Consider the following 22,720-nt stretch of genomic DNA (forward strand, 5'->3'; position numbering starts at 1 on the left):
CAGAGCAACGTAAGAGAGATCGTGAATGCTGGCTAAGGGAATGAGGATTTCAGTAGGGTGGTCAAATGTGCCTTTGATAAAATGACATGGGGGCAAATATGTGGTACAGGTGAGAGAATAAGCCAGAGATCTGCTGGAAGAAAGTCCCAGATGGTATATAGTTCAACTTGTCCAGACCAGAATAGCCTGTTATTTAGAGCAACACCACCCTGGGTTTAGAGCAACCCTAAGAGGAAATCATGTCTACCATGTTCAGGCTATAGCCTACAAGAAAACCATTCCTTCTGGAGCAGAGGAAAGGAGAGAAAGGTGGTAGCAAATGAGGTCAAAAACTTGATTGGGGGGTTAGGGGAGGACAGATCAGATAGTAACCTTGATAACCATTCTAAACAAAGGGTCAGACTTCCTTTTGCAAGTTTTTCATCAACAAATAATGACAACTTGTGACAAGATGCAAAAATGTATGAGTTTTAGAGTTCAACACACCTGAGTCACACTCCTGTGACCCTGGGCAAGTTATTCAACCGCTCTGAGCAGCAGCTTTTTATCTGTGAAGTGGGGACAATACCTTGTACAGTTGCTGAGAAGTTTATAATTAATGTACGTAAAGTGCCAGGTGCAGTGCCCAGCACCCAACTAAGAGCTCCCTAAATGGCAGTGAGGGCTGAGATGACATGAAACTGTCCTTTTGGCTCATCTACAACTGTGCTGTGAGGGACTGGCTCTGGGCCCCCAGTGGCGGCCTTCTTTTCCACATTATTTAACTCAGTGCAGCAACTCAATCTGGCATGTCTGTCGCTGTGTCTGCTGGATTGACTGTAAATCAAATGAGATTCAAGGTATGCCCTGGGAGCTTTCATGTGCCTTGTGCTATTTTCAGTCATAAATGTTGCTTCGTTCTTGCATTAAAGCCAAGTGATGTCTTCAAAATTGGTGTATAGCATAGAACCAGCTATTACTGACTTGACTGAGGGTATTTGCAGCCGACAATTATGAGCTAACATGACCTGATTGCAGGTGTCTGGGTTAAAGACTGTAATGTGTGATTAGTGCTGTTGCTCCATTAACTTTAATGCCAGTGATGGGGACGTGGCAAGACTGAGATGCTCTTTCCATGATCTAAGTTCAAGCCTCCTTACTTCCTGCTCATAATTTTGCATTGGCCTTTTGTTCCCTCTGCTTTGCCACCTTGCACTTCTCTAACCACTCCTGCAAACAGCACCCAGGGTGGTCACTCTAGAGCAATATCCAGATCACATCAGTACTTGGCTTTCAAATCTCCATTTGTGCTGCATTGCAACATAGAATCACACCAAGATCTTTCCCTGGAGAGGAAAGCCCTCTCTAATTAAATCCTATCTCAAGTCTTCAGTTCTGTCTACTTTAATGTATTTTTTAAAATACCCTGACTGGGACTTCCAGTCAAAATGGCAGAGTAGGTAAACACTGTGCTCTCCTCCTCCCACGACCACATCAAAATTAGAACTAAATTACAGAACAACCACTCTTGAGAACCACCTGAAGGCTAGCTGAACAGAAGTCCTATAACTAAGTACATAAAAAATCCAGGTCGAGACTGGTAGGAGGGGCAGTGACATGAAATGGGCTGATCCCACACTCAGGCATCTCAGTTAAGAATCAGGAGGGCTATCTCAGCTGCTGAGGTCCCCCCTGAGGAGCGAGGTCGGGGGTGGGGTCCCAGCCACACACCAGGCTCCCCAACCTGGAGCACCAGTGCAGGGAAGAGGATTCCCCACAACAGCTGAATGTGAAAACCAAGAATGATGGGATAAGTGTGTTCAAAGTGAGGGGGAGTGTTTTGAGGGGGATTAATGGCAATATGTCTTTTACTGTAATAAATTATTTTTACTTAAACATCTGTATTGTTTAATCATGCCTCGTACAAGAGAAGAGAGCAAGAGAATAAGAAAGGAACAGAAACGAACTACAAAAACAATCAGAAAACAATTAATAAAGTGGCAATAACCACATACCTATTAGTAATTGCTTTAAATGTAGATGGATTAAATGTTCCAATCAAAATATGAATGGATAAAGAAGAGGTGGTACATATTGTTTTTCCCCAAAAATAAGATCAGGTCTTATATTAATTTTTGCTCCAAAAGATGCATTAAGGTGTATTTACAGGGGATGGCTTATTTTTTTATGTACAACAATCTACATTTATTCAAATACAATCTACATTTATTCAAAGTCATGTCATCTTCTTCTGGAACATCGTCATAACATGCTAAATGTGTCCATCTGGTTGATGATCTTAACTGGGGCTTATTTTCAGGGTAGGTCTTATTTGTGAGAAAACAGGGTATAGACAATAGAATATCACTCAACCATAAATAAGAATGAAATCTTACCATTTGTGACAACATGGATGGACCTAGAGGATATTATGCTAAGTGAAGTAAGTCAGACTGAGAAAGACAAATACCATATGATTTCACTTATACGTTAGACCTAAAAAACAAAATAAACAAACAAAACAGAATCAAACTCATCAGAGAACAAACTGATGGTTGCTAGATAGAAGGAAGTTAGAGAGCTGGGTAAAAAAGGTAAAGGGATTACGAAGTACAAATTGGCAGTTAAAAAACCGTCACACATATGTAAAGTACAACTTACGGAATATAGTCAATAATACTGTAATAACTATATATGGTGTCAGGTGGGTGCAAGACTTAACAGGGGGATCACTTAATAAGTTATAAATGTTTAACCACTATGCTGTATATCTGAAAGTAATATAATATTGAATGTCAACAGTAATTTAAAAAATTTTAATAAAAATAAATAAATATAAAAATTGCCTGAACAGCTCCTTAGAGAAATGGTTGATTCTAGGACCAGGTAAGAAATAACTAAGATAAGCCTAGAGCATCTTGTAGGGCCAGAAATTAAGGAAGTGCTCAAAGAAAAGGGGGATGGCACGTATATACAGAAACCAGCTGAAAGAGCTCACAATGGCCAAAGCTGGGATATTTTGAGCAACAAATAACATAGGATTGGATTATTACCCAAAATATAAATATCCATGAGTCCATACTGATATAATAAATAAAAATAAATGGATGAGAGAGAAGAGACAAATCTGTTATGCGGAAGAATTCTCAATAATTTTAGTCGATGTGCGACCCACAAGGAGATAGAGCATAACTCCCATTTCTTGTGTGGGCTACACACGGTGATTTCCTGCCAAAGAGGACAGTGTGGAAAGGAGTGGGGTTCGGGGAAGTTAAGGATGCAGAAATCTGGCGAGCACTACCTGGGCCAAGTGATGAAGGTCAGCATTAACAGTGATAAGTTATATTGACAATATGTTCCCTTGATGTGATGTGATGAGAATGGCACTTTACTTCCGTGGTCCTCCTCCAAAAACACATAATCTCAGTTTAATCATGACAAAAGCTTCAGAAAAATCCCATTTGAGGGACATTTTATATAATACCTGACCAACGCTGCTCAGAACTGTCAAGGTCATAAAAAAAAGAAGGAATGTCTGAAAAACTGTCATAGCCAAGAGGAGCCAAAGGAGATAAGACAACTAAATGTGATGTGGTATCCTGAATGGGATCCTGGAACGGGAAGGGACATTAGGTAAACGCTAAGGAAACCTAAATTAAAGCATAGACTTTAGTTAATAAGACTGTATCAATATTGGTTCAAATTTAGCATACTGATAGAAGATGTTAATGTTCAGGGAATAAAAATAGGAAAGAACAGGGTTTGGCATAGATGGGAACTCAGTGCTATCATCACTAGTTTTTTGTAAATCTAAAACTCTTCTATAATTAAGAGTCGTTTTAATAAAAATTCCACAGCCTCTCATATTAGCAAAACACTTCCCCTTCACCCTCCCCTGTTGAAGCCCTGCCCTACCTTTCAACTCCTAACTGAAGAAGCCTTCCTAATGCTTCACAAATGAATGAATGTCCCCTTCCACCTATGTCCCCAGATCTTGGTACTTACATGGTGTTAATTTTCATTAATTCACTTATTCTTTATTCATTCAACCAGAAGGAATACCTGTAGGGGTGCCTATAGCAGTTGTGGACAATAGGGCTTTGAGGAGACAAGCAGCGACCTTGACCCTGACCAGGCTTGCCTGAGGTAGGAGATGATTGGTTACAATTATGCAGGGAAATGCATAGGGTGCTGAGAGAATGAAAAGTGGTGAAAGGGAGGGGTGTTTTCTGAGTTGAGAGTGGTGTACGAAGGGTTGGGAGGTAGGAGAGAGTATGCCAGGAGAAGACATATTTGCAAAGTTTCTGAGGCAGAAAGGTGGGGGGCATCCCCAAAGAAATACATTAATGTGACTGGATATTATTACCATACGTAGCCTATATGGTCACTTTACTCTGTGTCAGGCTTAATGCTAATCTCACTGTTATCTTGATTTATACTCACACAACCCTATGAGGCAGGTGGTATTATTGTACCTATTTTACAGATGTGGAAACTCAGGCACTCAGATAGTAAGTGACAGAGCTGAGATTCAGACCAAACTAAGCTATTTTGAAAGCCCAAACTCTTTCCTCCCATTGACGGAGGCAGACGTATTCTGCCTTAGGTCAGAGATTCTTGTGAGTGTTTCTATCGTATTAAACCAAGGTTTCTCAACCTCAGCACTGTTGACACTGGGGCCAGATAACTATCTGTAGTGGGATGCTGGCCTGTGCTTTGTGGGATGTTTAGCAGTATCGCTGCATCTACATGCCAGTAGCACCCACCCTCCACCAACAATGATGACTTAAAATGTCTCCAGACTTTGCCAAATATCATTAGTGGGGAGAACGAACAGTAAAATCACCACACTCCCACCCCTGCATTGAGCACCACTGCGTCACACTGTAAGTTCTCAGGACAGGGCAGAGCTGTGTCTTACGTCTTCCCTCCTCCCTTGTCTCCTTTTTATCAACGTTTCCTAAGTTCCCACCATGAATGGGCTGGATACACATTCCTTACAGGTTACAACACAGTAACGTGTATACAGTGGTTACTTAACAAATGCTTGCTCAATTTCTGCCAACTGAATCCTAAATGCCAAGAATCGTAAATGTTGTGGGCCCATTCTTGTTAAATAAAAAACATTTTTCCTGAATGGAAAATCTGACTTTGGGAAAGTTAATTTCTGATTTCTGGTCACTTGGAGTATCTTTTGTGTCCCTGGAGAACTGGCTTGGCTGACGTCCTGCAGGCTGGAAAGACAAACCCCTAGACAGACCCAGCAGTGCACCTGTTAAGAACTTAGTGAAGACTGACATACATTATTATTATGTTGCCAGTAAATATTGATGACTGCATGGCTGACCTGTAACAATTAAATGAAGCCATACTCCTGGGTCTGTAGTTCAGGTGCCACATACCCATTCTCTCCAGTGATTCTTTCTATCATTTTTGGATGTTATCTGAATTGGGGAAGTGACTCCCCAGTTAGTTTTTCTATTTAGCCCCCTTGAGTGTGCACAGGCAGTGGGAGGGAAAGCTAAATTCTGGGCAATTTTCCTGCCACTACAGGTGCTGTCTCACTGGCGGGTCAGTTGCTTGTTATTAGTAGTTCAGAGAATTGTCAATGCAAAGATAACACCAGTGTGAGCTCCCCAAATATAATGCACTTAACTCAGGGAGCATTTTATTTAGTGTTAGCTCCAGGCATTTTCTACTCCACTGCCTTCCAGTATGCCCAGCCCAGAACTGCCGATTCTGGAGGGCTCTGCATGCATGCTCTGTGTTGCATTTGAAGTGTAGTGCCACCATGCCTGTTGTCTCTCCCAACATTCCACAGAGCTTGTGTATAATCTTGTCTACGTGTACATATGCAGGTCATATAGAGAGCAGAAGAGAAGAATCCAATACTATTATACTTCATTGAAACTATTGCTCTAATTTCTCTCACTTTCCCCAAACCCTCCATACATATCCCCAGAGGCCTAAATGGACACTGACTTATTTCTAATCAGTGTCCCTGTTCTTTCTCTCTTGCCAGAAGGAGGGACGTGTGAAGTGATAGCCGCACACAGATGTTGTAATAAGAATCGCATTGAGGAGCGGTCACAAACAGTCAAGTGTTCCTGTCTGCCCGGAAAAGTGGCTGGGACAACAAGAAACCGACCCTCCTGCGTCGATGGTGAGTAGCTGGTTTGACACCTAGGTGTTCATCTAGGTGTTCACCGTGCATAATACAGGTCTTTGTCTCATCTAAATGTGGCTCAGAATAATGAACAAGGTGCACTCAAAGTATTGGAAAGCTACAAAGATGCCAGCCCTCAACCTAGAGTTTGAATTCTTGTTTCTCTGGCTTTGGGATTTTCAAATAGCTCTACTTGAACATTTTTAGAGAAGAAATTTGAGGATCCAGCTCATTTGGGAAGTGACTTTGGATTGAGGTCATATGGAATGATGACGGTGATAATGGTAGTGAAGATAACAATACCTAACACTCTCGGAATATGGATTCAATGGCACTCACTATATGCCAGGTATTGCTTGGGTGCTTCCTACACACTCATGACCAGGTAGAAGTGCCCTGAATGGTCACCACGTGCCAAGCACTGTCCTAAACACTTCTCATGCATTATTTCATTTAATTATCTATTGCTGTGTAACAAATTACCCCACGCTCAACACTTAGCAGCTTTAAACAGCAAACATTATCTCACAATGTGTGGGTGTCAAGAATTTAACTTAGTGGAGTGGTTCTGGCTCAGGGTCTCTCATGTGCTTGTGGTTAAGATCTGACTGGTGCTGGAGGATGGTTTTCACATGGCTCACTCACGTGGCTGTTAGCGGATAGCTCAATTTCTCTTCACTTGGGCCCCTCTGTCGGAGTTCGGTGTTCTGACCACATGGCAGCTGGCTTCTCCCAGAGTGAGTGATCCAAGAGAATAATACAGAAGCCAAAATGACCTTTTCTTTTATGGTCTAACCTCAGAAGTTATGCATATTTTTTCCACAGTACGCTATTGGTTATACAAGTCAGCCCTATCTGTTCAGTGTGGGAGTGGACCACCGGGCTTGAAGACCAGGAAACAGAAATCATTAGGGTGGATACACTTTCCCTCCCATTTTTAACATGAAGAAACTGAGGCTTAGAAGGGTTAAATGATGTTCCATTGGTCTCATAGCTGGTAAGTCATGGCTCGACTGACTCTTGATCCCAGAGTAACTGATTCTAATATCAAGTTGTGACCACCATCTTTAAAACAATGTCATACACGACTCTGTCAGCCGTGAGTTCAAGGTTCAAAGGGACCACACATTTCTCCCCCGATCTCTATCTTTCATAATTTTAGATCCAGGTTTGAGGTGATCTTCACATTCTTCAGTAAGGAAATCAGAACTCAGAGAAGTCAATCACTTGCTCAGGGTCACACCGAAGGAATTAAAGCCTGGATCTCTTGGCTTAGGGCCCATTCTTTTGCTTCTAGATATAGATGGGACAAAATACCTTCTAGATTGGCTCATGTTATGTATTTTCCTTATGAATCATTAGGTGTTAGTAAGAGAGACACACTCCAGCTAGATAAAGTAAAGAGGAAGTTATTTTTTAAGAAAATAGAGAAATCCTGAGGGCTCTAATTACAGGAAATTCAACCAAACCTCATGGTATTCATAAATTCTTCAGGCAGCTCCCATCTTGTTTACTTTGTTTCTGATCGCTGTTTCCCTCATTTTCTTCTATGTGGAATGGTTCCTTCTTCAAAGATTTTAGCTTTTGCTCCCCCATTATGTAAGGACTGCTGTGAGGCTTTTATTTTGAACTCACTCAGCATCATGGTATACCCCACAAATATTTGACTTGGTTCCTGTGTCTTAAATGCATTCTCAAAAAAGACTAAATATGGTTGGCCCAGCTTGGGTCACATGTCAACCTTTGCCCAATCAGCCATAGTCAGAGGAACAAACTCATGTGGCATGTACAGCTGCCCATTCTGTACCATGGAAAGGTCAAGCATTTTTTATAAAGGGTGTTAAAAATCCACATTAAGAAATACAATGTGATCTATAGCTCTCAATCAGGGCAACTCAGGGGTCTTTTGGCAATGCCTGGAGACGTTTTGTTCTAGACATTTGTTACAACTAATGGGGTGCTACTGGCATCTGGTGGGTGAGGTCAGCAGTGCTGATAAACATCCTACAATGCATAGGGCAGCACCCACAGCAAACTTATTCAGCCCCAAGTGTCAGTGGAGCTGAGCTTGAGAAACATATGCTATGGTTATTTCTAGATCCTGGTCAGCATGATGAGATACCTCCAGTGCAGGGAAGGCAGGCAGCTAGACTAGAAAAGCCATTTCACTCTCTTACAGGAAAAAAACTCTTGACCCCAGAAGCCAATAAACATTATAAAATCATGATGGTTTCTCATATGTCTTTTGCCAAAGAACGGAGTGAGTCTGTTAACTATAAATCTCCATTTGGTTTCCAGTTTATTCTTATTTCTAAGGACCTAGGAATAGAATTGCCTTCAGGATTTGGATGCAAGATGTGAGGAGCAATGCAATGTTTGTGCTGGCAGAGGGGGAAGGCACGTGGCCCTCAGTTTCTGTGAGAAGTTAAGTCACATTATGGTAATATTTTTCTCTCAGAACAAGTTTGTTTCCTTTGGAAACTCCTAACCCTTTAGTTCAGGCAAGAGGGCAATTCGTCCCTATCTTCCAAGTGAAAGTCAATAGTATAAAGTGTTCTATAGTCTCAATCTGATGTTCTATAGTTTCCAAAGCATTCCACTCTTCCCAAATCCTTGAATCCATTGGCATGTATGGGAAAAGTCTACGTGTTGCTATGATCAAAATTGATTTTATGGCCTAGATCTCTACATGCAAATTAAATATGAAGTGCATATATAAATTAATATTTCCAGGTAGTTATTAAGACCATGAACAGTGAAATTAGACAGGCATGAGTGGGGTCTCAGCTGTACCAGTTACTGATAGAATGACCTTGGAAAAGTCACATTTGTTTTCTAACTGGTTTCTTCATCTGTAAAATGGGGATAATAATTGTTTCTACTTCATAAGGTTGTGGTCAGGCTGAAGGAAATCATGTGTATAATGTGCTTTGGTTCCCATCAAGTGCTCACTAAATGATGACATTTATTTCCTATCTTGTGTATTGGTAATATGTGTTGGTAATGCTTAGAAAGAGACTTCATTTTACAAAGTTTTGTTTCAAATTAATTCAACGTAGTGACATTCTAGCTACCATTGCTTAGAACTCCTTCTAACTAATTATACTGGATATAACTAATGCTGGTCAGTCATCTTCAGGAATGCATGCTCATTATAGGAATCTTGAAAATGACAGAAATGCATCCATGCATTAAAATCACTCATGATATTATTGCTGAAAGATTACCATTGCTTTGTGAGATAACAAGTATATGTCCTTCCAGGCTTAACTCCTCATTAAAGAGAAACTCACAGACTAGGTATTTTATTGAACTAAAATGTTATAGTACTGTTTTATCGACAGCTTGTTTCATATAATATATGATGACCACTTCCCAACTTAATACATACTCTTTAAAACATTATTGTTAATAGCCACGTGGGATTTCAGGGGTGTATACACACCATCTATCTAACTACCCCTCCATTTTGGCATGTTCACAATGTTTCATGCATTTCCATTTCTCAGCCCAAGAGTGGATAGAAACCAGCTTCTCTCCTTGACAGCAGCAATCTATGTACCACATTTGCCCTAAATATATTCTGCCATACATTTCCCATGGTAAGTGTTCCAATTGCACTGTTATTTGCTTTCCTCTGAAATTGCAGGTCAGTTGCAATTTCTACAGCGTTTTCAAAAACAGAGGAACAGCAATGATTTTAAAATAAGCATATATTGGATTGTTTTAAGATTCAAAATCTGAGACCAGATTATTTAAAATGGAACACAAATTTTGCAGTCCAATCTTAACAATTTGTTCTAAAGTATAATATGACATTTGGAGAAATTTTTAAGTAGTGCACTTTTAGTTTAAAAATTATATTCTATTGCCTAATAACTGAATATACCAAATACATACTCAACAACTTAATTTGAGGGCATTCATTTATAAATATTTTTAAAAGCATTGGAGTTGTGTCTAGCACTATACTGAAAGAATATGTCATTACACTCTAATTCACACACTGTTGTGTTTTAGTAATTATTCTACAACACAAAATGGGGCAGAGCAACACCTAACTAAATATCTTTGGTTAACACCAACTAAAAATATAGCATACAGCCTTTTACTAATCTCCAATTACAGTTGACCCTTGAACAACGTCTGGCGCCACCCCACCCCCAACCCTCCACCCTCACAGTTGAAAATCCCCACATAACTTTGTGTGTGTGTGTGTTTATTAGTAGTAGTAGTGGTTTCAGGTATACAAAGCAACATAATAGTTAGACATTTGCACCCCTCACAAAGGGATAACCCCCGTCATCCAAGCTACTACCCCTCCGACATCTTGTATAGCTGTTATAATACCATTGACTATCTTCCTTATGCTATATTCCACCTTCTGTGACTATATGTATATATGTATTTTTTCTTTACTTATAGTTGGCATACAATATTATTCTATTTCAGCTTCAGTTGTACAGCACATGGGTCATGAATCTACACAGTCTATGACGTGATCCCCCTGATAAGTCCAGTACCCACCTGGCACCTTACATAATTTTTACAACATTGTTGATTGTATTCCCCATTCTGTATTTCATATCCCTATGACTATATTGTGTCTCCTAATTTGCTTTTCCTAATCCTTTCACTTTCTCCCCCTTCCATAACTTTTCACTCTGCAGTCAGCCATTTGCACTGTGATTCAACCAACCCAGGACTGAAAACACTACTTTCAAGCCGCAGTTGGAAACCTTGGTTGGGAATACAAAAATATTCTTTTTGATCTGTGTTTGGTTGAAATCACAGATGCAAAACCTGTGGATAGGAAGGGCCAATTGTATTTACTGAAAAAAATCTACATATAAGTGGACCTGTGCAGTTCAAACTTATGTTGTTTAAGAGTCAATTGTACTTTCCAGGGACTAAACTTAAAATAAAGACTCATAAACAAAAGATGATGACTCAAAACATAATTATCTACGTAAGAAAGAATTTTTCTAAGAGGATGATATAAAACAAACAAAAATAAATATCTAGTGGGCTTGTTAAATTATGTTTTATCATTCTAGTTGATCTATAATGGCATAAAGATTATCAATATCAAAGTTTTAAGACTAATGGAACATAATTAATAATAATAATGATAACAATAAAAATTATGGTTAGTTTCTTTTTTGATTTTGTTTGATTTATTTTTATTCAATTCATTGAGGTGACAATGGTTAGTAAAATTATATACGTTTCAAGTGTACAATTCTGTAATACATCATCTATGTATCACATTGTGTCCTCACCCCCTAGGGTTTGTTCTCCTTCCATCACCATATATTTGACCTCCTTTACCTTCTTGTACCACCATCCTGCCCTCTTACCCTCTGGTAACCACTAAACTGTTGTCTGTTTCTATGAGTTTTTATTTCTTTGTCTTGTTCATTTGTTGCTTTCAGTTTTATATCTCACATGTGAGTAAAATCATGCAGTTCTTAACTTTTTCTGTCTGACTAATTTCACTTAGCATGACAATCGAAAGATCTATCCGTGTTGTCTCAAATGGCAGTATTTCATCTTTTCTTATGGCTGAATAATATTTTGTTGTGTATATGTACCACATCTTCTTAACCAATCATCTATCAAAGGACACTTTGGATGTTTCCATGTCTTGGCCACTGTGCATAATGCTTCAATGAACATAGGGGTACATATATCTTTATGGATAAATGTCTTTAGATTTTTTGGGTAGATACCCAGAAGAGGGATTGCTGGTATTTGACATAATCTTTTGGGAACTATCTTCTTAATTTTTTGAGAAACCTCCATATTGTTTTTCATAGTGGCTGTACTAATTTACATCCCACCAACAGTGTATAAGGGCTCCTGTTTCTCCAAAGCCTCCCAACACTTATTATTTGTCTTATTGATGATAGCCAGTCTAACCGGTGTGAGGTGATACCTCATTGTGGTTTGTATTTGCATTTCCCTAATAGCTAGTGAAGTTGAACATGTTTTTTAATATCTGTTGGCTGTTTGTATGTCTTCTGGGGAGCAGTGTTTGTGCAGGTACTCTGCCCATTTTTTAATTGGTTTTTTTGTGTTTTTGTTGTTGAGTTGTATGAGTTCCTTATATATTTTGGATATTAACTCCTCATCAGAGGTGTTGTTTGCAAATATCTTCTCCAATTTGGTTGGCTGCCTCTTTGTTTTGTTGATGGTTGCTTTTGCTGTGCAGAAGCTTTTCAGTTTGATATAGTCCCACTCATTTATTTTTGCTTTTACTTTCCTTGCTTTTGAGGTTAAAATCATAAAATCCTCTCTAAACCTAAGGTCCATAAATTTAGTACCTGTGCTTTCTTCTGTGTAATTCATTGTTTCAGATCTTACATTTAGGTCTTTGATCATTTTGAGTTAATATTTTCTTAAAGGTTCACCATGTACCACTTTTCCAATCTTTCAAGCCTGCACATTCATTTAATTATAACTCCAGTCCCATAAGATGATATATCCTTCTATTATTTCCATTTTACCCGTCAGGAAACTGAGACACAGTGATTTGGAGACTTGCTCAGAAGTGTGCAGCTGGTATTGGCAGAGCCAGAAGGTCAGCCTGAGCTATCTGACTCCAGGGCCTCCAATCATCAGCCATAGGCAAACCAGGATATAACATAATACATGTTATATTCCAAAGGCTTTCTTCAAAATGCCAAAATATCTGGGTGAAATGAGAAAGAAAGTCTAACCGTGTGGATACTTTCAGAAACATCCAGTACTTTGGGCAATGCCTGCCCCTTCCCTTTCTGTGTCTTAGAGATGGTTGAGCAATTGCCCTTCCTAAGGTCATTGTCATTGAATAATTGCAGCATTTCTGTAAATAATGGTTTCAGTTTTGTAGAATGATTGCAGCTTCATTATTTAAAGCATGGGGGCATAAAATAACTATTTCATGAGGAAGTTTTCATTCAGTTTTCCCTATTTAGGATTTCATTCTCATGTAATTTGTGTCTGTTTCTAACTGAGGTAAATATGTGAAAAAAAACATCATTACAACTACTGGTTAATAGAGGAGGTCTTTTCATTCAGTGTGGATTTTAGTATCACCCTGATGAAGAAAAATATGATAAGTTCATAGGCCTTTCTTTCTTATTCAATGTAAATAATAACCATTTCAATGACTCTGATTGCTAGGAAATTTTACCTCTTCTTATACTGGCTTATTAGCCAGAGGCAACAGCAAGAAGAGTCCAGCTCACGTCACAGAACTTTCTGACATTCACAACTATGGAAACCCCAGATTTTTTGTTTTTAACTATTAGTGTACAGTTAACATAATACTCCTGGCTATTTCTGAAAAAGTATGAAAAAGTCATCATACTCCTGGCTGTTTCTGTGAAGAAAAAACCCACAATATATCAAGACACTTTGCTCCTTGCTCATCGTACTTAGCCTCCAAGCTAAGAGCAAAAGAGTCAGAAGGAAAGACACATAAGATTCAGACCCAGAAGACAGACAGTAAAATAGAGGGACAGGAAAAGGAGAGATCAGAGTAAAGGGTAATAAAAGAGAGAGCTAAGTGAGTAGATGCTTAGAAGGAATATTAAAACATCTATCCATAAAGTGCCTTCATTTGCTTTTTTTCAAGCAACTATTTGTATTATGGCTCACAGTTTATAACTAATTTTAACTAAGTAATATTTATTTAGTAGATTGAGACTTTACTTTTTATTTTCCAAGTGGCATTACATAAGATTTCCGAACCTTGGCAAACATCGTTTCTGGAGATTCCTCCTTTGGAAAATATATGATAAAAGTTTCTTGACCACATTCCATCATTGTCCCTAGAGACAGGTGTGGAGAAAAGGGCTGAGAATGGAAGGAAACTTGAAATTCGCAACAGTTTTCTGTAGAAGACCATGAAATATGTATGAGAAATACTGCACATAACAGCCCATTCTTAGCCTTCCAAAACATGATAGCATATTAAAGGCTGTGAGAATTTCTGCAGACAAGAAACTTGTTGAACTTTAATTCAGTATTTCCCAAATATTTTTAACATCGACCTTTTTCAGTGTAACACTTATTCACATCCTGCAGATCCGATGTTCTGTGAAATGGACTTTTGGGCCATGCTGGCACAGACTATACGAATGGACTATATTTTTATTTTCATTTCTAGGAATGTTTTTTAGGTCTTCTGAGACTGACTGATAATCGTTATGCCAATAGCTCAGTGCTTTCCCTAAGACTGGCTGACCAAACACTGCACTATGGGTTCTGGTAGCAATGTGATTTACAATATCTCAGTGACATGTCAGGCACAACTGCAGTTTAGAAATCATCTAGAGACCTTCCAGAGAAACATAACATGAAAAAGCTTAAACCCTTATTTTTATTCACAAATATTAACCATTTTAGGGGACAGGAAAGAAGACCTATTTTGGTTTCACCATTTGTTACTTGTCATCCCCACATGGTGAAACACCAAGACAATGAATTGCTGTGGTGATTCACGGGGAGGCACAGCAGTGATCTGCGGTCCCTTTATGACCACCATTGTTTGAAACGCACCTTGTTCTCTCAAGGAAGACTCCAGCTTGTTTAATAGACAAATGCTGAGCTCAGTTGGCTCTAACAGGAAGTATTTCTGAAAGGAGTTTCCATTGTTCTTGTTAGAAGAGGGTCTTCTATAACATCATCAGTAAAACAGTGGAATTTTCAGGCATAATTTCTGAAAGATATAGAAGTATTCTTTTGCTCCCCTATGTGGGCACTGAGCACTGCCCAGGTGTGTGAGGGATCCAAGCCTGCATTAGTGAGAGGGTGAGAGGAGGACGTACAAGGACTGACAAGGCCTTTTATGCCGTCTAGTTAAAGGTCTGTCTCTGTATTTGTCCCTTCTCATAATAAAGAGGGCAGGAATCCTGGCAGGTCCGTGGCAGAAACCACCTTTAGGCCTGTTCCGAAGCTCAGCAGAGTGATGGAAAAATCGACTGTGGATGCCTTTGGATGGGACAGTCCCGTCTCCCACAGGCCTCACAACTCCCTATTGTTACACCTGGCTCTGGCACATCCATGTCACCTGCCTGATCCCCGAAGACATTCGAATGTATGGCTTCTGGCTCATAGAGTTGTTTCCCTACTATTCTCAAGTTAATGTAGCAAATTAATATTTTGGAAAAAAATTCCTGTGATGTATAAAAATAATATATATAACCTGGTGTAAGTAGAAATATATGTATACAAAACTAGCAAAGTAAGGGTAAAACTAACAGTAGTCCTGCCTCTTCTCCCCTCTCCCACCAATACTCTCATATCTTCATTGCCAGAAGGAACAATTGCACCATATTTCTGTGCATCCTTACAGCAAATATCTATGCACATGCTGGCACACACATAAAACTTGGTAAATCAAATGGTGTCATTTTATATAAAATGCCTGAACATGTATTTTTAAGTATAAGAAAATATTTTAAATAGTTCACTTTCAGTAAAAGATTGGCTGTTAACATGAAAAAATGCTCAACATCAATCAATTGAAGAAATGTAAATTAAACACTAAAATGCAAAGTTTCATCAATCAAATAGGCAGAGATAAAAAATTTGGTAATACCCAGTATTAAGGATGGAAGAGAGAAAAATTGCATATAAATCATATTCAGTGATAAACTGCTTACAAACTCAATTAGTTAGTCACTTTTCTTTATTTGGTTCACTAAAAGGGAAGAAGATAAATAGGAATTTTTGTAATGAGACTGGATGTTTGGGGAACACAATACAAATTACCTGCATTATATCTGCAGGGACTTCACTTAGCAACAGTTCTTGGACACGTAATTCCCTGCATTTCCTCAACAGAGTTATGTTAATGAGTCTGGATATCACCTAAGAAATCTTCTAAGGATTTTGATATAATTTCAGTGGGAAAACTATATATGAAGTATATGTAGTACATATACTTGGACCTAAATACAGCAAGTCCCACTGTAAAGCTGTCTTTATAACCACTTGGAAGGTATAAAATTCTCTGCACAAATGTTTGTCACAGCATGTATTGTGTGTGTGTGTGTGTGTGTGTGTGTGTGTGTGTGTGTGATCATTCTGCAGCACACCCCAAACCCTTGTCTGTTGTGTAGCTGGAATGTACTTGCTTATAATAATTTCAATTTCATCAAAAAAATTTCCCCAAAGTAAGTCCAAAGTCATTGGTTTCAATTTATCTCCAAAAAGCTCAGGTGTTTTCAAAGACCTGTTTTTTCCTGATATGAGCACACTTTTAATGATTTTTTTATTATTATTATTCAGAAAGGTGGGGGGAATGTTTTTCTAAATCTACAGTCAGCTTCTCATCCCTCTAGCTAGGCTCCAGCCCAGTTAAGGCGAGGTTTCGGGGTTCTGTTATTAATGTGCTGTCCATATGAATAATGAGCAAGCCTTGTGAATTACTTCACAACTTCTAGGAAAATCTATAGCCCTGTCCTTCTGCAACAGCACTGGAAGTTGCCGAGGACATCAGCACATTTCTATGTGAACAATTCTGATAATTTCATCTAAGGGAGTGGTAAAATTTTGTCCCCTTCTCAGGTCTGTGTAGAAACTTATACAGATGAATACTATTTTGAAAAATGAATGATGTATTCCTCCATCTACCCAAGTTCCTTGAATTTTTGGGGGTTTACCTCAAGCCCAAACAACAAGACATGAATCACCCGCTAACCAGAGAACAGAGGCCCAAATATTTGGTGTTTATGTTCAAAAGCCATTTAGAGACTCAGATATAAAATTAAATAATTACCTTTTTCCTACACCCACACTAATATGGATGCTGTATGTTGAGGGAGGGAGAGAAAGAAAGGACCACATGGGTAGAAGAAATGTGGTCCCCGGTACAAAAGCTATCTACCACGACTACCAGAGATGTGTCACCACCTATAGCCCCAGCTCTCCAGATGCCAACCAAGAAAGCACTATGCATAAGTGTGATATCTCAACACACTCTCTTCATATCCTTTTGGTTCCCTTCCAATGAGACCACCCATGAACAGCATCTAGCATATTACACACTGATTGTGCAACACAAGTCATAGCCACCAGTGTCGTCAGGCCTCCTTAGCATTCCGTTCTGCATCGGTGACCCCAGCACATTTAATGAACCCCAGGAAGGGAGAAGAGGGACTGGGCTCCTTAGCAGAAAGGGTGGACATAGCAAGGATACTTCATGCACCAGTTACACAAGACCAGATGGAGTTAAGATGTCCAGCTGAGCTGGGACATTAGTGGAAGACTTCCGTCTCCCCAAGTCACCTATGTCACTTATAATCCCTAATATTATTTGGTATTTTCATATTTCACCATTAAAAATGCTTAGGGGTAACTTTCAATGGATCAAATTTCAATGTCAACTAATATTACTTAGGCTGGAAAAAAATGATTGGGTGGTTAACCAGTCACTCAAAGGAAGGTCATATTCCTTCAAATTTAGAATCACTTACATGTTCCAACTTAGAAGTTGTCATTCATGAACTCTCTTGTTACTATACAATAATTTTACTTTATGCTTAATGCTGTTCTTATCAACATTCTTCAGGGTGCAGGAAATGTAAACCTTCCCGATAGTGGCTCGAGTGAAAAGAGAAGTAATTGTGAGAATATATTAGGGTCACAGAATCCAAGAGCAGATATTGCTCATAGCAGGGCTCTAGGCAGCTAAAACTGGGCCAGGGCACATGTGTTCACCATGGCTGTCTCACAGACAAGGTCACCCTTCACCTTGGGCTACCTCTGGCTATCTGCCTCATTCTCTTTCCTCTACAAACTAGGGAGATTAAATCTGTCCATGTCAGCTGGCAATGGTTTTCTCAATTACATGGGATACTAGTTACAGCACTAGTTTAAAATGGCTAATTATACTGGTTTATAATTATTGAGCTCTTACTAGGTGCCAGACCCATGTATTACTTTAGGTCAGTCTCACAACAGCAGCCTTATAAGATAGGGACTATTACTATCCCCATTTTATACAGGAGAAACCCGATATCTTAGAAAAATTAAATTAGTGTTTCCAGGACATGGCAGCAGTAGATCTGGGACCCCAAATGAGGAACTGCTAGACATGATGGGTAGGATATAGCATCAGAAGTGTGGGGAGGAAAGATTTGGTGTACTGTTTACTTTTTGTACTCCCTTCCTTGGAGAACGACACCATTCAGGGTGTCCAACAACACCCTTCCTAAAGCATCTCTTTCAACACACACACCATCATTATCCATGTCCCATGTATCTCAAATCCATCAATCACTCCTCATTTCCTAATTTTAATACTGCCATCATCTAGACTCATATCTGATTAAAATGTTACCTTAACACCCCTTCAACAACCCATCTGACTCTAACTTTACTTCCCAATTTGTATTAACAACTCCAGAGGTCCTACCTCAAGCCACCATACCTAAAGCTAACAGATGCCCTCCTCTGCATCTTGGGAGTGTCCTGAACAGACCATAATGGACGTCTGATAGCAGCGCCCTTTGAAAGATGTTAGGATTGTATTCATTCCCTAACACACAAATGGAAAAATGTCAATATAGGATCACTGCAGCTTGGAGCACACAGGCCTAGATTTCAACCCTAGTTTTGCTACTGATTAGTCACATGTCCATCAGCATGCTATTCTCCTGGAACTATAATTTTCTCATCTATAAAAAGGGAATGAAAAGAACATGACATTGAAGAGTCGATGAGAGTACTAAATGATAAGTCATATAAACCATAAATTTGCAATTCTTTCTCCAGGCATATTGTGAGTCCTCAATTATATTAGCCATAATAAACATATTTTGAGAAAACAATGAGTGCATTTCTAGGTTTTCAAATAAGAAATTGTGATTCAAAACTGTAATTTTTAATTAAATTTATTGGGGTGACATTGGTTAGTAAAATTATATAGATTTCTAGTGTACATTTCCATAATACATCATCTATATATTTCACTATGAGTTTTTGCTTGTTGGTTTTGTTCATTTGTTGCTTCCAGTTTTATATCCCACATCTGAGTGAAATCATATTGTTCTCAACTTTTTCTGTCTGACCGATTTCACTTAGCATGATTATCTCAAGATCCATCCATGTTATCACAAATGGCAGTATTTCATCTTTTCTTATGGCTGAGTAGCATTCCATTGTGTACTTGTATATGTACCACATCTTTTTTATCCAATCATCTATCGAAGGACACTTCAATTATTTCCATGTCTTGGCCACCATGAATAATGCTGCAACAAACAGAGAGATACATATATCCTTATGGATATATGTTTTCAGATTTTGGGGGTAAATACCTAGAAGAGGGGTTGCTGGGTCGTATGGTAATGCTCTTCTTAATTTTTGAAGGAACCTCCATGTTGTTTTCCATAGTGGCTGTACCAATTTACATTTCCACCAGCGGTATATGGATGTTCCTTCTTCTCTACAGCCTCTAACACTTGTTATTAGTTGTCTTGCGATAATAGTCATTCTAACAGATGCAAGGTGATATCTCATTATGGTTTTGGTTTGCATTTCCCTAATAGCTAGTGAAGCTGAGCATCTTTTCATGTATCTGTTGGCCATTTGTATGTCTTCTTGGGAGAAGAGTCTGTTCTGGTCTGCCCATTTTTAAATTGGATTATCTGTTTTGTTGGTGTTGCGTTGTATGAGTTCTTTATAAATTTTGGATATTAACCCCTTATTAAAGGTGTTATTTATAAATATCTTCTCCCATTTAGTTTGTTGCCTCTTTGTTTTGTTGATTGTTTCTTTTGCTGTGCAGAAGCTTTTTGGTTTGATATAGTCCCAATCATTTATTTTTGCTTTTACTTCCCTTGCCTTTGAGATCAAATTCACAAAATCCTCTCTAAACGCAAGGTCCATAAGTTTCATACCTATGCTTTCTTCTATGCAATTTATTGTTTCAGGTCTTATGTTTAGGTCTTTGATCCATTTTGAGTTAATTTTGATATATGGTGACAGATAGTGGTTTAGTTTCATTCTTTTGCATGTGGCTTTCCAGTTTTCCCAGCACCATTTATTGAAGAGGCTTTCTTTTCTCCCTTGTTTGTTTTTGACTCCTTTGTCAAAAATTATCTGCCCTTATATATGTAAACTTCAGAACTGCAATTTTGATTGTAATATCTATACTTATACATCTCTTCTCATTTGATTACTTCCAACCATAAAACAAGCCTTTCAAGCTTCTAAACAGCTGTGCAGGAAAACAATGGCAGGTGCGATCATGAGGGAGAAGCCCGTGGTCAGTCAGGCATGGAGAGTGAAGACAAACTAAATGTGATCTACTTGTTTTCCATTCAGAAGTGAAGGTGTTGAGGATGTCATCTTCTAATGCCAATCCAAGTAAGAGAAGGCACTCATTTTTTAAGTGCCTGCTTGTGTGCACACAAGCATCTCTGAGATTGAAAGATCTCATATAGATGATGGATTTCAGAAAGGATCAAGGAGTGTGCATTTACATTAGGGGCTCATTATGTACAAATCGACTTACTTCTTGCTTTGGTCTTCTCTCAGCCTTCACATGAAGGCTGCCATTTCTCTTCTTACCAGAGACGCTGTCCCTAGGTGACTTCATTCATTTATTTTCATGGCTTCAGAGACCCAAACAGCACCATCTAACCTAATTCAGACTTCCAAACTCCAGGCCCTTTGTTCAGGTTATTATTAGACATCCCTTTTTGGGTTACTCAAAGATACCTATCATTCACCATGCTCAAAATGGAGCACACGTTTACCAGCCTGCTAATTTTACCAGCCTGCTGCTTGAGCATGGTTCCCACATCATTGAAGAGCACCTGCAAAACAATGAACTGAATGTTTATGTCTCCTCAAAATTCATATGCTGAAATCCTAACCCAAGGTGATAGTATTTAAAGGATCTTTTTGGAGGTAATTAGGTCATGAGGGTGGAGCCCTCATGAATGGTATTAGTGTCTTTACAAAAAGCCCCAGAGGGCTCCCCTGTCTCTTCTGCCATTTGAAGATACAGTAACAAATTCACAGTCTGCAACCCTGAAGAGGGTCTTAACCAACACCTGACCATGTTGATGCCCTGATCTTGGACTTCCAGCCTCCAGAACTATAAGAAATAAATTTCTGTGTAAGACACCCAGTCCATGGTATTTTGTTATGGCAGCCTGGAAGACTAAGACATGCATCTCCTTATTCAAACCAGACTCTTGGGGAAATATCTTTGCCTTTTCGCACTTCCTCATGGCCCACATCTATCCTGTCAACACACTTCCTAGATTCTACTGTCCAAACATCTCTCTACTCTTTTCCTTGTTTTCCATCCCTACCTCCAACAACCAAGCTCAAGCCATTGTCATCCTTTGCCTTGATTACTGAAAGATCTTCCTTCTTATTGCCTGAGCCTTTATCATACATGTCCTCCAGCCACTAATCTAAGTCCTCCTAATGTAGGCCACCAGTGCATTTTGTTCTTCCCTTTTGTGTAACATAATTGCCACTTTAAATTACATTCCAATATTGTCTTCACTGCTGTACAACAGATGCTACATGAAGGTCTTGCTCATGGCTGTATTTCAGTGCCCAACACAACTCCTGGCACAGATGCTCAAATAATTCATACCTTTTGCACCTAAGTGTTGGGATCAGACAAATTTGTGTTCCAACCCAAGTTCAGGTATGATCCTAACCATCAGTTTCCACATCTGAAAACAGGGATTATAAGAAAACAATTTCACAGTATGATCATGAGCATTATTTGAAGAAATGCATGTGGAGCACTTAGCACAGAATTAGTTCTCAATAAATATGAGCTCTACTAATTGAGAGGACTCACATGGAATAAGGATTTGACAGACCATCTCTGGGGCTCTCTACACTTAATATGGAGAAATAAAGACAACATAGCAACAACTCCCAAACTTATACCTGACTATGTATTGTTTATTCATAAGAGGACATTATTGTGGCCCAAGTATACTACAAATTCAACTGAATTGTTACACTCTAATTTTTCTCTATGGTGAAAGCAGAGGAAAGATGAAGTCCTTTTAGTGTGTGAGGCTAATCAAAAGCCAGGTGTTTTTTAACTTTATAGAGGGAATAATAATCACTATCAACAAAATTGAATTGACAATTAACTCTTTTAAACATTTATATAACCTGAAATAAATAAACATAAGTTTTTATGTTGCATTGCTTCGGAGGGGCTCGTGTTGTGCTGTGGTAACTTGTAGCTAGTTTGGACTAAGTTAGTTTTTGCAGCAATTAAAGGACTATTCTGTGGAAAGTTTGTCCCTTGCTTCTGACATCTGTCTCTTCTAGCTATGAGCTTATTACAAACAGTACTTACTAGAAGATAGTGTAAATATTTTCTGGATTGCTATTTACAAGAAACAGAGATTCAATCATAGAACCTCGTCAGATCCTGCATTTAAAATGGCTGTTTTAAAGTAGGTTAAGGAGTTTGACATTACTTACCCTTTTCTTGTGTTCACATGCTGAATATTTTTTATTCCATTTTGATGCAAACAAAAAAGAAGACTGTAAGCAGAAGTATGTTCCTTTCCTGCCTGTTCCTGATGT

General features: G+C 38.8%; 1 protein-coding gene across 3 annotated transcripts in view; it reads left to right on the top strand.

Annotated features, from left to right (window-relative positions):
• Positions 1-22,720, top strand: part of TAFA1 (TAFA chemokine like family member 1) — a 552,572-nt gene that overhangs the window by 438,844 nt on the left and 91,008 nt on the right. For 2 of the 3 annotated variants that reach the window (XM_033131611.1, XM_033131612.1), the window contains one exon: positions 6,002-6,142. In XM_033131611.1, coding sequence (XP_032987502.1) covers positions 6,002-6,142 — 141 coding nt within the window. The remainder of the gene's footprint in view (positions 1-6,001; positions 6,143-22,720) is intronic. The other variant, XM_033131613.1, reaches the window with a different exon arrangement.

This window comes from Rhinolophus ferrumequinum, chromosome 17 (genome assembly GCF_004115265.2).
Source record: "Rhinolophus ferrumequinum isolate MPI-CBG mRhiFer1 chromosome 17, mRhiFer1_v1.p, whole genome shotgun sequence".
Taxonomy (NCBI): Eukaryota; Metazoa; Chordata; class Mammalia; order Chiroptera; family Rhinolophidae; genus Rhinolophus; species Rhinolophus ferrumequinum.